This window comes from Clytia hemisphaerica, unplaced genomic scaffold (assembly GCF_902728285.1).
Source record: "Clytia hemisphaerica strain Z4C2 unplaced genomic scaffold, Clytia hemisphaerica genome assembly, whole genome shotgun sequence".
Lineage (NCBI taxonomy): Eukaryota > Metazoa > Cnidaria > Hydrozoa > Leptothecata > Clytiidae > Clytia > Clytia hemisphaerica.
The window spans coordinates 378402-392211 of NW_027103590.1; the positions used below are offsets into that span (position 1 = coordinate 378402).

At 35.3% G+C, this 13810-nt stretch overlaps 2 protein-coding genes across 2 annotated transcripts; one reads left to right on the forward strand and one right to left on the reverse strand.

Moving 5' to 3' along the window:
- The first annotated feature begins 357 nt into the window (after nucleotides 1-357).
- On the forward strand, nucleotides 358-11577 carry LOC136801522 (uncharacterized). The gene is made up of 13 exons (XM_067058159.1): nucleotides 358-661; nucleotides 1610-1750; nucleotides 2576-2914; nucleotides 3356-3508; nucleotides 3967-4101; nucleotides 4925-5263; nucleotides 5694-5846; nucleotides 6309-6443; nucleotides 6781-7119; nucleotides 7436-7527; nucleotides 8502-8631; nucleotides 9616-9875; nucleotides 10947-11577. Exons 1-13 carry the CDS (start codon nucleotides 604-606, stop codon nucleotides 11232-11234), a joined length of 2562 nt encoding a protein of 853 aa, XP_066914260.1. The 5' UTR covers nucleotides 358-603; the 3' UTR covers nucleotides 11235-11577.
- Nucleotides 11578-12107: 530 nt separating this feature from the next.
- Nucleotides 12108-13779, reverse strand: LOC136801523 (uncharacterized). Its single transcript, XM_067058160.1, has 2 exons — nucleotides 13263-13779; nucleotides 12108-12641 (listed from the first exon to the last, which is right to left on the reverse strand). The coding sequence occupies exons 1-2, from the start codon at nucleotides 13738-13740 to the stop codon at nucleotides 12169-12171; spliced, it is 951 nt and encodes a 316-aa protein (XP_066914261.1). The 5' UTR covers nucleotides 13741-13779; the 3' UTR covers nucleotides 12108-12168.
- Nucleotides 13780-13810: the final 31 nt, after the last annotated feature.

The following is a 13810-nucleotide window of genomic DNA, read 5'->3' on the forward strand; positions in this document are numbered from 1 at the left end:
AGTTACGTAAGCAGAAAAAAACTAAGGCAAAAGCGTGTGGAAGACACAGAAGATTTGTTTATTGAATCATATATGATCTTGAATTGGGAATATTTTTTTCCTAATTAAACGAGCTGAGCTAATGCATTCTTCAATCAGCCCTTCCTTACATAAAAGTGAAAATGAAGGCATCTCATCATTTCGCGATTAATTAAAATAAAGCAAGCAGACAGATGTCCTACGCTTCCCTAATTAGGTGTGTGGGAAGATATTGTTTAAGAGCGATACTATCAGGTGGAAGCCAATGAAAAACATTTTTATCATTTGATCGAGTTTTCATCAATCGATAAAAATATATTTTGCAATGGTATTTTGATAAGGTTTGAATTCTTTTAGAACGTAAATGGGCACAAAGCGATAGTTGTTTATAAAACAACACGGAGAATAAAAGGGTTTATTGTCCGTAGCTAGTACTTCCAATGGCTTTTAACAACGGTGTATAATGGGACAATGTGATATTTGTTTTCAAAGCCTTTAAAATCTTAGCTCCTTCCCTGGAAACTTATATAGCAGCTGAGAGCTGACTTTTTAAAGAAGATACTCAGGAAAGCGATTATTTGAAAGATGAGGGAGATACAAGTACTTCTACTGTTCAATTTATGTATCGCTTCTTATGGACAAGGTAATCTACTCATTTGTTACAAATATTTGGTGATATCACAGTACTTAAAATAAGATAAAGAAACTGGCCTAGGGTATTAAAGTTGACAATTCCAGTGTAAGAGAGTGGTGCCCTCCCTTCCTTTGGGTTGATAGCTATCGAAAGAAAGAGAAGCCTTCGACTGTGGTCGCAGACTTCAGTTGGACTCATGTTATTCGAACTCCTTTAATTCGAACTCACTTAATTCGAACAGATTCTGTGGTCCCCTCAGAATTTACCTTGAAAACCTTACAAGAAAACTTCTTTAATTCGAACCCATGTAATTCGAAAAATTATTTAAATCGAACAAATTTTCAGGTCCAATCAGAAGATTTTAATCACGTAATTCGAATTTTGGAGGAGAATTCCAAGAAACGAGAGCAGAAAATGAAACAATCGACAATCGAATTACTTTTTTGAAAAATTATGAATTGACTTTTAAATTTAAAAACATGACCGTGTCAAGATTATTTGTACTAGTATTTCACTATTCTAGCTCGAAAATACAAAAATTGTTCAAAAGTAAACCTGGGAAAGTCTTTTTTCATCAAATCAGGTCAAAAATATGAAAACTCATTTAATTCGAAACTCATGTAATTCGAACAAAATTCTCGGTCCCTTAAGAATTCGTAACGAGTGGCGCCATATTAGCCGTTGAGGAGACTTTTAAAAAATATACAAAAAGTTTCTGTGGTGAGAATGGTTTTGGAGTATAATTTTTCAAATACAATTTCATCGTAAAGAACTTTCCCGGTTGAGATGATACATTTCATTGTATTCTTTTTATCGGGGACGAACTTTGGGCAAGTTTTTCTAGCAGGTGGGAGCTCCAACGAGTCTGACACTGGGGTGTAATAGATATTTTTGAAAAACGTTTTCTCAATCCAAATCATCGCTCTATCTTAAACTCAATCTTTTTTTTTGATTTAGTTCCAGTTGGTCCGGTTGTGAGGAACAGACTTTACAAGAATATTGGAAAGATCCACAAATCATATTCGTTCACTTTCGAAATGAAACCAACAGGAACAATCGCAGGATGGTCAAACATCGTTCATGCTTATGATAAAGAAGGTATGTCTTATAACTACAAACAGACCGCGTCTTGCAGATGTCTATGTATCTTGAAGACTCTGCTTTAATATTCTAGATTTCTTATTTACACACTTTTTTTATTAGAATACATTTTATAAAAATGTTCATGATGAAAATGGCCTAAAAATTTGAATAATGCTAAAGAATATCACCGTCATAGAATTTTGTTAATCAAGCTAAGAATGTCACTTTTAGAGCATTTTCAGTTATAAATTATCAATTACCCTAAAGTAATGCACACTCCTTTCACAAAAATGCCATTTTATGCTTGAGAGGCATGTACTAAATGTTAAATCTAGTTTGAATTAGGATCCTAACCTAAGAATACTGTAGGAATGATGATTTTCCATAAAAAAATTAAGAATATCCATGATTAAATGAATTTACACCATTCTTATAAAGAAAAAGCTTGTATTTCACTAATCTCGAAAGTTTTCTTAAATTTGAATGAATATTTGCGACAACTTTCGTGGAACGCAGCTGCATGTGATTGGTTCAAAAGTAGTTAGGATTTTAAATGTTTTTGAGAGGAGGCTCATGCATTGAGCCTAGCAAAACCATTTATGACCTGAAAGTTCCAGATAAGACTTTTAATCCCAAAATATAAGAGTAAAAAATTGCCAATTTTTCAGAATCATTACTAAAAGACATGATTGATACGTGCGAATAGAGCATGAAATAATTCCCTATCATAGCTTTGTGTTATCATCATTTGTTCTTAATTTTAAAAACGAATTTCTGACGCCTGATGAAATCCGACGCCAATGGCGAGTCAGCTTTGAAATATGTATTCTTTTTCTTCAGGAAACTGTTGTGGAGTCGGTCAACGTATCCCTGCTATATTTATGTCCTCAAATTCCACTCGTCTTCGCATTGCCAACGCTGTGAGTATTAACGGAAACTATGGTGTCAATAGAAATATTCCTATGGGACAATTCACCAATGTGACAATTCAGCAAGTTGAGCAATCAGGTGGCTCATACCTGTATTCAATTTACCTCAATACGACAAAAATTGCCTCCACAGTCAATACCCAACCTCAGGAATTCGACAATGTTCAATTGTTTGCTTCAGATAAATGGTACAATCCATCTAAAGTTGTCTTGAGATATTTCAACTTCCAAAGTCCTTTCTCAAAATACGGTAAGCTCACGTTACTTTGTCGTCTAGATTAAGAACGCCTCGATCATTTTGTTATTTTGCACCTGGAAATTTACCTCCCCCCACAGGGGCTGATTTTTTTTGGGTGGCGTCAAATACAAAGGGCGCAAAAGGATGCCTCTGATTACTAATTTCGGCGCCCCATTGCTCTTTTAGACCTTAGAAATGGCCGTTTTTGGCCAAAAATTAAATACCCCAAAATTTTCGTCTTCGCTTAGCTCGCGTAAGTCTTACAACAATATTTACTTTTTATAGGGGGCGCCAAAAATAAAAATCTTCTTATATTGCCTTCCCAGTTTGCCCGAATTTTAGTCGACCCACCACGCTACTGGTCATGAATTTTGCCATAATTTGATCTCGCGAAATTATCTGCTCGCGACAGCTCGTACGCCTAAAGTAATCTTAATATTTCTTGAATCTAAGACCCAACAAAAGACAACAATGAACTAGCAGAAGAAATTTGTAAAGGACGATGTATAGATTTGAAAGACAAGTGTGGTATAATGCTTGGATGTGGTGATGTTCAGTTTGACGTTTCAAAACATTGCCCTGAAACTTGTGAAACCTATTTACTGGGTAAGCTTCAATGTATGAATCACTCGAGGACGCCCAGTGACACTCATTTTAATTAATATCAATTTCCAGTCTCTTTAATTCACTTTTTTATTATTCTGATAATGGTGCTCACGATTGTATATGACGTCCATCAGTAAAGTCAAAAAGTGTTGCAAATGGCTCTTGGTAAGAGAATGGGAATCAAGTTTACGGGAGATTCAAAGAATTTTCTCACCAAGAATTTGATTTTAAATTCTATGCTTTTTTTGAAACATTTAAAGTTTTCTAAAAGATTGTTTGGGGCCTTTTTGGTTTTCTAAAAATTCTTGCATATTTTATTTATTGGCAACTATATGAGATTTATAGCCTGATGAAATTTGATTTCCACAAGTCATGTGCACAGTTATTGATTTGAATAGGGTTTGAATCCAATTCAATAACTACACTTTTAAAACTCAACTTTTTTTCCGATTCTTTAGTTGTTCCAGCTGTATGGGACAGACTTTATAAGAATATTGGAAAGATCCACAAATCATATTCGTTCACTTTCGAAATCAAACCAACAGGAACAATCGCAGGATGGTCAAACATCGTTCATGCTTATGATAGAGAAGGTATGTTTTATAACTACAAACAGACCGCGTCTTGCAGATGTCTATGTATCTTGAAGACTCTGCTTTAATATTCTAGATTTCTTATTTACACACTTTTTTATAAGAATACATTTTTTAAAAATATTCATGATGAAAATGGCCAAAAAATTTGAATAATGCTAAAGAATATCACCGTCATAGAATTTTGCTACTCAAGCTAAGAATGTCACTTTTAGAGCATTTTCAGTTATAAATTATCAATTAACCCCAAGTAAGGCACACTCCTTTCACAAAAATGCCATTTATGCTTGAGAGGCATGTACTAAATGTTAAATCTAGTTTGAATTAGGATCCTAACCTAAGAATACTGTAGGAATGATGACTTTCCCAAAAAGAATTAAGAATATCCATGATGAAATGAATTTACACCATTCCTATAAAGAAGAAGCGTGTATTTCACTAATGTCGAAAGTTTTCTTAAATTTGAATGAATATTTGAGACAACTTTCGTGGAACGCAGCTGCATGTGATTGGTTCAAAAGTAGTTAGGATTTTAAATGTTTTTGAGAGGAGGCTCATGCATTGAGCCTGGCAAAACCATTTATGACCTAAAAATTCCAGACAAGACTTTTAATCCAAAATATAAGGTTAAAAAATTGCCGATTTTTCAGAATCATTACTAAAAGACATGATTGATACGTGCGAATAGAGCATGAAATAATTCCCTATCATAGCTTCGTGTTATCATCATTTGTTTCGTAATTTCAAAAATGAATTTCTGACGCCTGATGAAATCTGACGCCAATGTCGAGTCAGCTTTGAAATATATATTCTTTTTCTTCAGGAAACTGTTGTGGAGTCGGTCAACGTATCCCTGCTATATTTATGTCCTCAAATTCCACTCGTCTTCGCATTGCCAACGCTGTGAGTGGTAACGGAAACTACGGTGTCAATAGAAATATTCCTATGGGACAATTCACCAATGTGACAATTCAGCAAGTTGAGCAATCAGGTGGCTCATACCTGTATTCAATTTACCTCAATAAGACAAAAATTGCCTCCACAGTCAATACCCAACCTCAGGAATTCGACAATGTTCAATTGTTTGCTTCAGATAAATGGTACAATCCATCTAAAGTTGTCTTGAGATATTTCAACTTCCAAAGTCCTTTCTCAAAATACGGTAAGCTCACGTTACTTTGTCGTCTAGATTAAGAACGCCTCGATCGTTTCTTTATTTTGCACCTGGGGAATTTGCCTCCCCCCACAGGGGCCGATTTTTTTAGGTGGCGTCGAAATACAAAGGGCGCAAAAAGATGCCTCTGATTACTAATTTCGGCGCCCCATTGCTCTTTTAGACCTTAGAAATAGCCGTTTTTGGCCAAAAAAATAAATACCCCAAAATTTTCGTGATCGCTTCGCTCGCGTAATTTTTACAACAATATTTACTTTTTATAGGGGGGCACCAAAAATAAAAATCTTCTTATATTGCCCGACTTTTAGTCAACCCACCACGCTACTGGTCATGAATTTCGCCATTTTTTATCTCGCGAAAGTATCTGCTCGCGAAAGCTCGTACGCCTAAAGTAATCTTAATATTTCTTGAATCTAAGACCCAACAAAAGACAACAATGAACTAGCAGAAGAAATTTGTAAAGGACGATGCATAGATTTGAAAGACAAGTGTGGTATAATGCTTGGATGTGGTGATGTTCAGTTTGACGTTTCAAAACATTGCCCTGAAACTTGTGAAACCTATTTACTGGGTAAGCTTCAATGTATGAATCACTCGAGGACGCCCAGTGACACTCATTTTATCTAATATCAATTTCCAGTCTCTTTAATTCACTTTTTTATTATTCTGATAATGGTGCTCACGATTGTATATGACGTCCATCAGTAAAGTCAAAAAGTGTTGCAAATGACTCTTGGTAAGAGAATGGGAATCAAGTTTACGGGAGATTCAAAGAATTTTCTCACCAAGAATTTGATTTTAAATTCTAGGCTTTTTTTGAAACATTTAAAGTTTTCTAAAAGATTGTTTGGGGCCTTTAGGGTTTTCTAAAAATTCTTGCATATTTTATTTATTGGCAACTATATGAGATTTATAGCCTGATGAAATTTGATTTCCACAAGTCATGTGGAAATGTAGTTATTGATTTGAATTGGGTTTGAATCCCATTCAATAACTACACTTTTAAAACGCGACTTTTTTTCTGATTCTTTAGTTGTTCCAGTTGTATGGGACAGGCTTTACAAGAATATTGGAAAGATCCACAAATCATATTCGTTCACTTTCGAAATGAAACCAACAGGAACAATCGCAGGATGGTCAAACATCGTTCATGCTTATGATAAAGAAGGTATGTTTTGGAAAGACCAGGGGTGCTTTTTTACTACGCTAGATAGATAAGAGGTTCTCAAGCTGACAAGCAGCTTCTTTAAAGCATATTGCGCATGCGCAGTTTGTTCCAATCTGCGCAATATGGTAGCTTTCGTACGAAAAACGCGGAGAAGCTCGATTTCCACCTTTCTTCGATCGTTGGAAATCACACTAGTAAAGTAGTTCTCCTTCTTCCAGCTTTCCAATCATTCTTATTCTACACACCTTGATCTACATAAACTTTCTTCTAAACCTAGTGAACTCAAACAGCTTCGCTATGTCAAGTCAGCTTTGAAATATGTATCCTTTTTCTTCAGGAAACTGTTGTCAAGTTGGTCAACGTATCCCTGCTATATTTATGGCCTCAAGTTCCACTCGTCTTCATATTACCAACGCTGTGAGTGGTAAAGGAAATTACGCTGTCAATAGAAATATTCCTATGGGCCAATTCACCAATGTGACAATTCAGCAAGTTGAGCAATCAGATGGCTCATACCTGTATTCAATTTACCTCAATACGACAAAAATTGCCTCCACAGTCAATACCCAACCTCAGGAATTCGACAATGTTCAATTGTTTGCTTCAGATAAATGGTACAATCCATCTAAAGTTGTCTTGGGATATTTCAACTTCCAAAGTCCTTACCCAAAGCAAGGTAATAAGACTTTACGGGGACATAGATTTTTTTTTAAATAACATACAATGGAATGTTTTGTGCCCATGTTCCCTGTCCTGTTCAATTTTTAGATAATCTCCCAATTTCTGAGACAATGGTCCCAAAGCCCTCTGTCAGCGTTGAGTTCTTGAAAATTTTGGGGTCTGGGGAACGGATTTTTTCTTGCAAAAATGTTTAGAATCCTTCCGTTTCAAGATACTTGTTTGGGACTTTAATCACAATTTAATCAAATGTACTAATACTTGTCTTGAAGAATGCTTGACTTTTACAACAATACAAATCATATCATCTTTAGTACCAGCAGATTCGGAATGTGGTGTCAGCAAAGTTGGACAAAGCAGAATCGTTGGTGGTCAGAATGCTCTGCCGGGAGAATGGCCATGGCAGGTTCGAAACATTGTTTTCCAAATAAATTTATAAAAGTGGACTCTCTATAACTCGAACCTCTAATACTCGAATGTCTCCTTAACCCGAACAAGTTTTTTGGTCCATTCAGTTAATAATGCCTTATAGATAAACCTATACTCCATATTTCAAAATTCCCTTAACTCGAATGAATTTGTGTTCCCCGTGCGTGTTCGAGTTATAGAGATTCTGCATTAAAACTATAGCATGAGACCCGTCACAGTGACAACCTGAAAACCTTTTTCTCTACCCCATACATACACCTATAAACTCTTAAAACGTGAAAAGACTGGGTTAGAATTTCGCTAGTAAAAAGTGATGACGTCAACAGAAACATCATTTTCAAGAGTGTCTCTCTCAATTTTTAATTTCCTTATATTCATGAGGAACCTCATTGCAAAATTTCAGAGCTCTATCACAGTTTGAAGTATCGTCCCTTTTATATGTGATAAATCCGCCCCACTATAGAAGGATTGACGTCAAATGTCAGGAGTCATTACATTGACTTTTCATTAAAAAAGGAATTTTGACATTAATCTCTCCTGGCGGCTCTAACCCAGCTTTCTCACACTTTAGGCGTATTAAGGAATACACCTGTGTAAAACATTTTCCATGCCATGCCATACTGAGGCAGTAATCAACTTTTTTAAATGGAAATATTGGCCATAGTGTATTCACAAAAAGTAGCTTGGCGGCACCCATTCCCATTTTTATCTCGCGACAAACATGAGTGATTTAGCCAAGAAGTATAAAACTTACCCTATATATTTCGCAATCCCTTTGCTCGCCAAACGTTTCAACAAACCTTTTTCTTAGTGCAGTCAAAATCTTTAATAACTTCAATTTGCAACCCCATTTTTGGTCGCACCAAGATAAGGTTGAGACTCTTTCGTCTTGGAAAATCTTATCAAAGAGATGGGAAATTTTAAACTTTCTGCTTCTTTGTACTTCTTCAGGTATTTTATATAATTAGAAAAGGAACCAGAGCCTTTTCTTGTGGAGGTGTTTTGATCCACAAGAAATGGGTGTTAACGGCCGCCCACTGTACAGTAGGAGACGGTGCTTTTGTTAGTAAACTTTATCTGGGTAAGTTATACCAGTTATTACATTCTCTTTATATGTTTTTACCGGATGTATCGTTCGTTCTACCAATTTGAGAGGCTGAAATATCAGTGAAAAAGGAGAGTCGATCGCCATACTACCCTAAAGTCTATTCACGATAAGTGTGCACTCTTTTTTCTTTTACCTATAACTTTTGTCGGAATTCTTAAATCTTTTTAGATTTGGTATCGTTGGAGAGATATTTGTGAGTGGAACAATTTGAAATAAAAAAGTCTTTAAAAATATTCTAAAAAAGAAGATGAAAATGAAGAAGAAAAAAATGAAGATCTTGTAGAGAAGTGCTATAACTTTCATTTTCATTGGAGAGATTTTTTAATCTTAGGAGGTCATCACTGTGAAGAAATTTCACTAAAATACTTATTCAAGATAAAGTTATGATACAAAGTTTATAAGTAATTGACCCCAAAAAGCAGCAGAAAACAGGAGAAAACAGCGTTTTTAGACGTCAATCAACTTATAACTTTGTTTGATATCTTTTGACTGAATGATTATTTTTGAGAAATTTTTTGACAGTGATGATGTTCGATGATCAAGGATTCACTTCAGTGAAAATGATAGTTGTAGCACTTTTCTACAAGATCTTCAATTTTTTCTTCTTCATTTTCATCTTCAGTTTTAGAATTTTTTTATCGATTTTTTTATTCCAAATTGTTCCACTTACTAATATCTTTCCAATGATACCAAATTCATAAAGATTGAAGAATTCCTTCAAAATTTATAGGTAAATGAAAAAAGAGTGCACACTTACCGTGAATAGACTTTAGTACTGTGTCTGGGAGTCATCATAGTGAATTTTGTTGCCCATTGGTTGCGTCATAGTACATGGTAGCGTGAAGGATTAGATGACGGACTGCAATGGACTTGGCTCGAATCACCTCCGATGGCTAACCGCAACTTACTTACTCAATTTCCTGGATCTATTTGAAACTTTTTGTCTTGTCTTTCTAGGCGAACACGAGCGTGGAAAAGTCGACGCTGGAGAACAAACGCCAAAAGTAAAACGAATAATCAACCATGAAATGTATCGACTCGCACCAGGAACCAATAGTTTTGACTTTGCACTTTTGGAACTGGAAACAGAAGCTCAAATAACAGATAACGTTCGCACTATTTGTATTCCAAAGAAGCGTAGCGGGACTGATTTTGATAATCAAATATGTGACATCACAGGATGGGGAACAACGTCAGAAAGTGGCAGAGGCGCCAAAGTAAGTTGTTTTGGGTTGAATATCTCTCATACGTGGTATATGCATATTGACACCTCCTGATGCACATTTCCATAACGGCACGCCATCACTTTAAAAAAAAATTATCAAACTCGAACCCAGTTACTTAGTTCGCTCTTTTATGATTCTGATACTGCTCATGAAAAGATTGCATCGCGATTTTATCACCTCCATTAAATGGCCCTTAAAGGGACATAACAGTACTTGCGAAATTTGTAAACAAACTGTATGCAGCGGATACAAAATCAAAACAAATGTCACATGTCAAAATAAAAAATCAAAGCAAATAGGGCTAATTTTGATTGTTCAATTGTTTTGCAAGTTTGTTTTGGACACGTGATTATAATTGTTCTCTTTCATGACACGTGGTTCGCGCAATGTTTACATTTTACTACTGTAATGTCCCGTTAAAACGTAAGTATTCAGCAAAAAGAATACATTATATTTTACGCCCATAATCGCACGAATAGTTATTTTTTCTTCTTTGGCGCGCCTTCAAAGAGAGCAATTAATTTTTAATTGCATCCTGTAGAGAGCAATTAGGCATTGAGGCTAATCACTCGTGATTTTTTCTGTTTCAAATTTTCCTCGACCTTTCGGACTCAGAAAATTAATAGCAAAAAAATCACTGGTGCAATTTTCGAGTTGTACGAGTTATTATGTGATTACGAGCTAATCGTACAATTTTTTCACTACTTTTTCCCCGTCAGGAAAGTAAATTACAATGAAAGTTTTACATTTTTCTCTCGTATTGCACTCGTTATCAATTGATTACATATACTAATCTGATTCTAACATTTCCCGAGTGGATTTAATTTCTTGACTCAGCAATCTCACGCACGATTTAGTGAGCTATATTTTCGCAAAAAATTCGAGCAAACTATCAGATTATACTATCGTTTCTACGTCTTTTCTAACCTTTCCCTAATATAAGAAGCTAATTCCTTGAATAAAGTTATTTTTTCCACTAGTGAAGTATAATTTCGGAATAGTAGGATTGGGGTAAAATTGTGAAAATCACATGATCAACGTTAACTACACTTTCAATTGTAGATCTTACAAGAAGCAAGTGTTAGAGTGTACCCTCAACGAGAATGTCTTGGAAATTACGGTAGTCGAATTGGTGACAGTATGTTTTGTGCCGGATATCGTGATGGTGGAGTAGACTCGTGTCAAGGAGACAGTGGTGGTCCCTTACAATGCAAAGATGGAAACAAATGGGTTCTCTGGGGAATAACATCTTGGGGTTTTGGATGTGCCAGACCTGGTAGAGCTGGAGTCTATGGCAAGGTTACACAAGTTGTGGATTGGATTGAAGAGAAAACTGGAGTTACTTTTTAAAACATTTTGTTTATTTCATAAGGTTTTATTAAACGCTTTTTTATAAGAATATCAGGGTGAGAATTGACTAAATGTTAAGAATGTCAAAAGACTGTGTTGAGAATATCTCACCCTCAGATTCTGAATATTCCTAAAGATACTTCACTCTCACCCAAAAAAAAACACAAGTATTATAAAAGTGTATACCATCTACAGTATATTAGTATTTTAACAATTTATCATTTATCATTTTTATCATCCTGTCCTACAGACCTAATTTTTTAATTATCTGCCCAAAGGACAGGAATTTAAAACACTCTTCTCTAGGCTTTGAAAATGTTTCACTGCACTGTTCGCATTCCAAAATGTTACATCCAAGTAGAAACGTCGACGGTGTTGGGTGACTTTCTAGCTGTTAGAATTACGCAAAATCATTCTATTCATTCGCGATTGCGAAAGGAAGTTTTGAGCTGTAAACAGATAGAATTCAAAATACCCACACTCGTCATTAGAAAAGTAACGGATTTTTCATCAGTAATCATCTAGCGCATTTAATTTTTACACATCGGCTGAAAATCCTTACCCAGTTGTTCGTTGTCTACTAAAGCAGCGGTACACAAATGTATCATATAAAAGCGTTTAGAACATCCATATATTGTATGTCATGCGCAATCACAGGTTCCTTTAGTAAATACACTTGACTCTCGCTAATTTGAACTCGAATTACGAATCTCATTAGTTCAAATACAGAGAGATTCGAATTACAGAAAGCATTTTAGGAGAGTATCTTTATACGAACTTTAGAGAGATTCGAATAAACAAAGTTCGAATTAGCGAGAGCTAAGGGTAGATGAAATAACAAAATAGATTTATACTTTGTGTGGCTTTTTTTTTTTCATTATCAAAAATTTTAAGAATAATACAACAAATTAACGGTATTCTTTATCCGTAAACTTTACTTTTTACGTCGGAAAAAGGACTTCTTCTTAGTACATTGTATACGGTGCATATTATCCTCCGCTTTGTTAAGTCTCTTGTTACACGACATCTCCATATCCTCAACCTTCTTTGCCAAAGCCTCATAATTCTCTAAAGTGCCTCTGTAGTAATTGTTCAATTCAAGAATCTTGAATCTCAACATTTCTTTCTCCGTTCGTTCTTGAAGACAATCAATTTTTAATGACGTCACTAGCTGACGTAATTTATCACAGCTGCCACATGAGGTTTTTGGTAAGAAGGAGTCGGCTCTAGTTCCCAATCCTTGGGTTTGTTGGTTTTCTCCGATATTTGGTCGTGATTCTTCTATCGTTTTGAGATAATCGTAGACGAGACATAAGTGACTTTTTAAGTTAAAGTTTTCTTGCTGTATTTTTTGTAGATTGTCTTTTTCGTCGCCGTTTAGTTGTGGTGAAGATTCAATGGTAGAATCTAAAAACAAAAAGTAGTTCGAGCATCACAGTTTTGCTTTCTCTAAAGCATAACCTATGGTCGGTCTATGATTTTTTGATATTGCGGAAATCGATCTTTTTTATTTTGAAATCTCAAAAACCTTACAAAAGGCATTCTCAGTATTTTGGAATCCTAAATATGGTCGGTATCGTAATTTTACGTCAAAACCTCGGCTATGAAAAGATTTTAAATGTTATTATTTTTAAAAAACATTATCTTCACTTTAAGATCAAACTGGGGGAAAGTTAGAAGAGCGTTGACTGCAGCACAAACAATTTTAAGCGAGTGAAATTTCGACGTGAATACCATTCAAACTAGAATTTTTGTTCAGAGTAATTTTCCTGCACTTATCAATCAGATAATTACTCAAAATCCGGAAATCTGCAAATCGTGTAGGCGAGCATATTATTTCCCATGATATGGCGCCATTAGATTTCTTGGCATTGAAATTTTTCCTACTATCAGGTTACTTCGAAGATTCACGCGCATCTATAATTCGTTCTCCAAAAGAAACCCTCTCTCTGCTCTTTACACAAAATTGGATAGTGGATATTAAATAAAATCCAATCTTTAGTACAGTTGGATAAAAAGTTTACACACCTTTTGTAGTTCCAGTTGCTTCAAACTGTTTTCCATATGGTTGTGCATCTTCCTTAGTTGAAACCTTCTTGGAAAAACCAGCTGCAAGAGTTGCAATAGAATCTGTATCCGAATTTGTCTGAGGTGATTCCTTTTTAGGTGTTATAAATCCAGTCAAGGAATCCTCATCTGGCACATTTGGTGATTCCTTTTTACTTGAATTCAAGACAGACCTTGAGGTCTCGTTTACATTTTGTGCTGCCGTCAGCTTATGTAAAGATTCATTGTTATCACCGAGAACCGACCGAATAACATTTAAGACTTTCTCTGATTGTCGGCGCCGATGAAAATCCCGATATTTCTCGTCGACGTAACGATCGTCTTCCAAAGTGTCGTGCGTATGTGTAAGCTCACCGAGTTCATCTTGATTGAAGAATGGATTTAATTTGCTTTGGCTGTACGCTGTTGGTTTCTTACTTTTAAATTTATGAACGAGCATATTGGCTTTTTCTTTCTTTGGCGTGTTATCGATGATAATGTTTTATTTTGAATGAACTCTTTTTTTCATT

Bases quoted from the DNA above. Each gene is read 5' to 3' on its own strand.
- LOC136801523 (XM_067058160.1), bottom strand. From the start codon at position 13,740: ATGCTCGTTCATAAATTTAAAAGTAAGAAACCAACAGCGTACAGCCAA. The intron at 12,642-13,262 runs GTGTGTAAACTT...TTTTGTTTTTAG, and splicing joins AGCAACTGGAACTACAAAAG to ATTCTACCATTGAATCTTCA.
- LOC136801522 (XM_067058159.1), top strand. From the start codon at position 604: ATGAGGGAGATACAAGTACTTCTACTGTTCAATTTATGTATCGCTTCT. The intron at 4,102-4,924 runs GTATGTTTTATA...CTTTTTCTTCAG, and splicing joins TCATGCTTATGATAGAGAAG to GAAACTGTTGTGGAGTCGGT. The intron at 5,847-6,308 runs GTAAGCTTCAAT...CTGATTCTTTAG, and splicing joins TTGTGAAACCTATTTACTGG to TTGTTCCAGTTGTATGGGAC.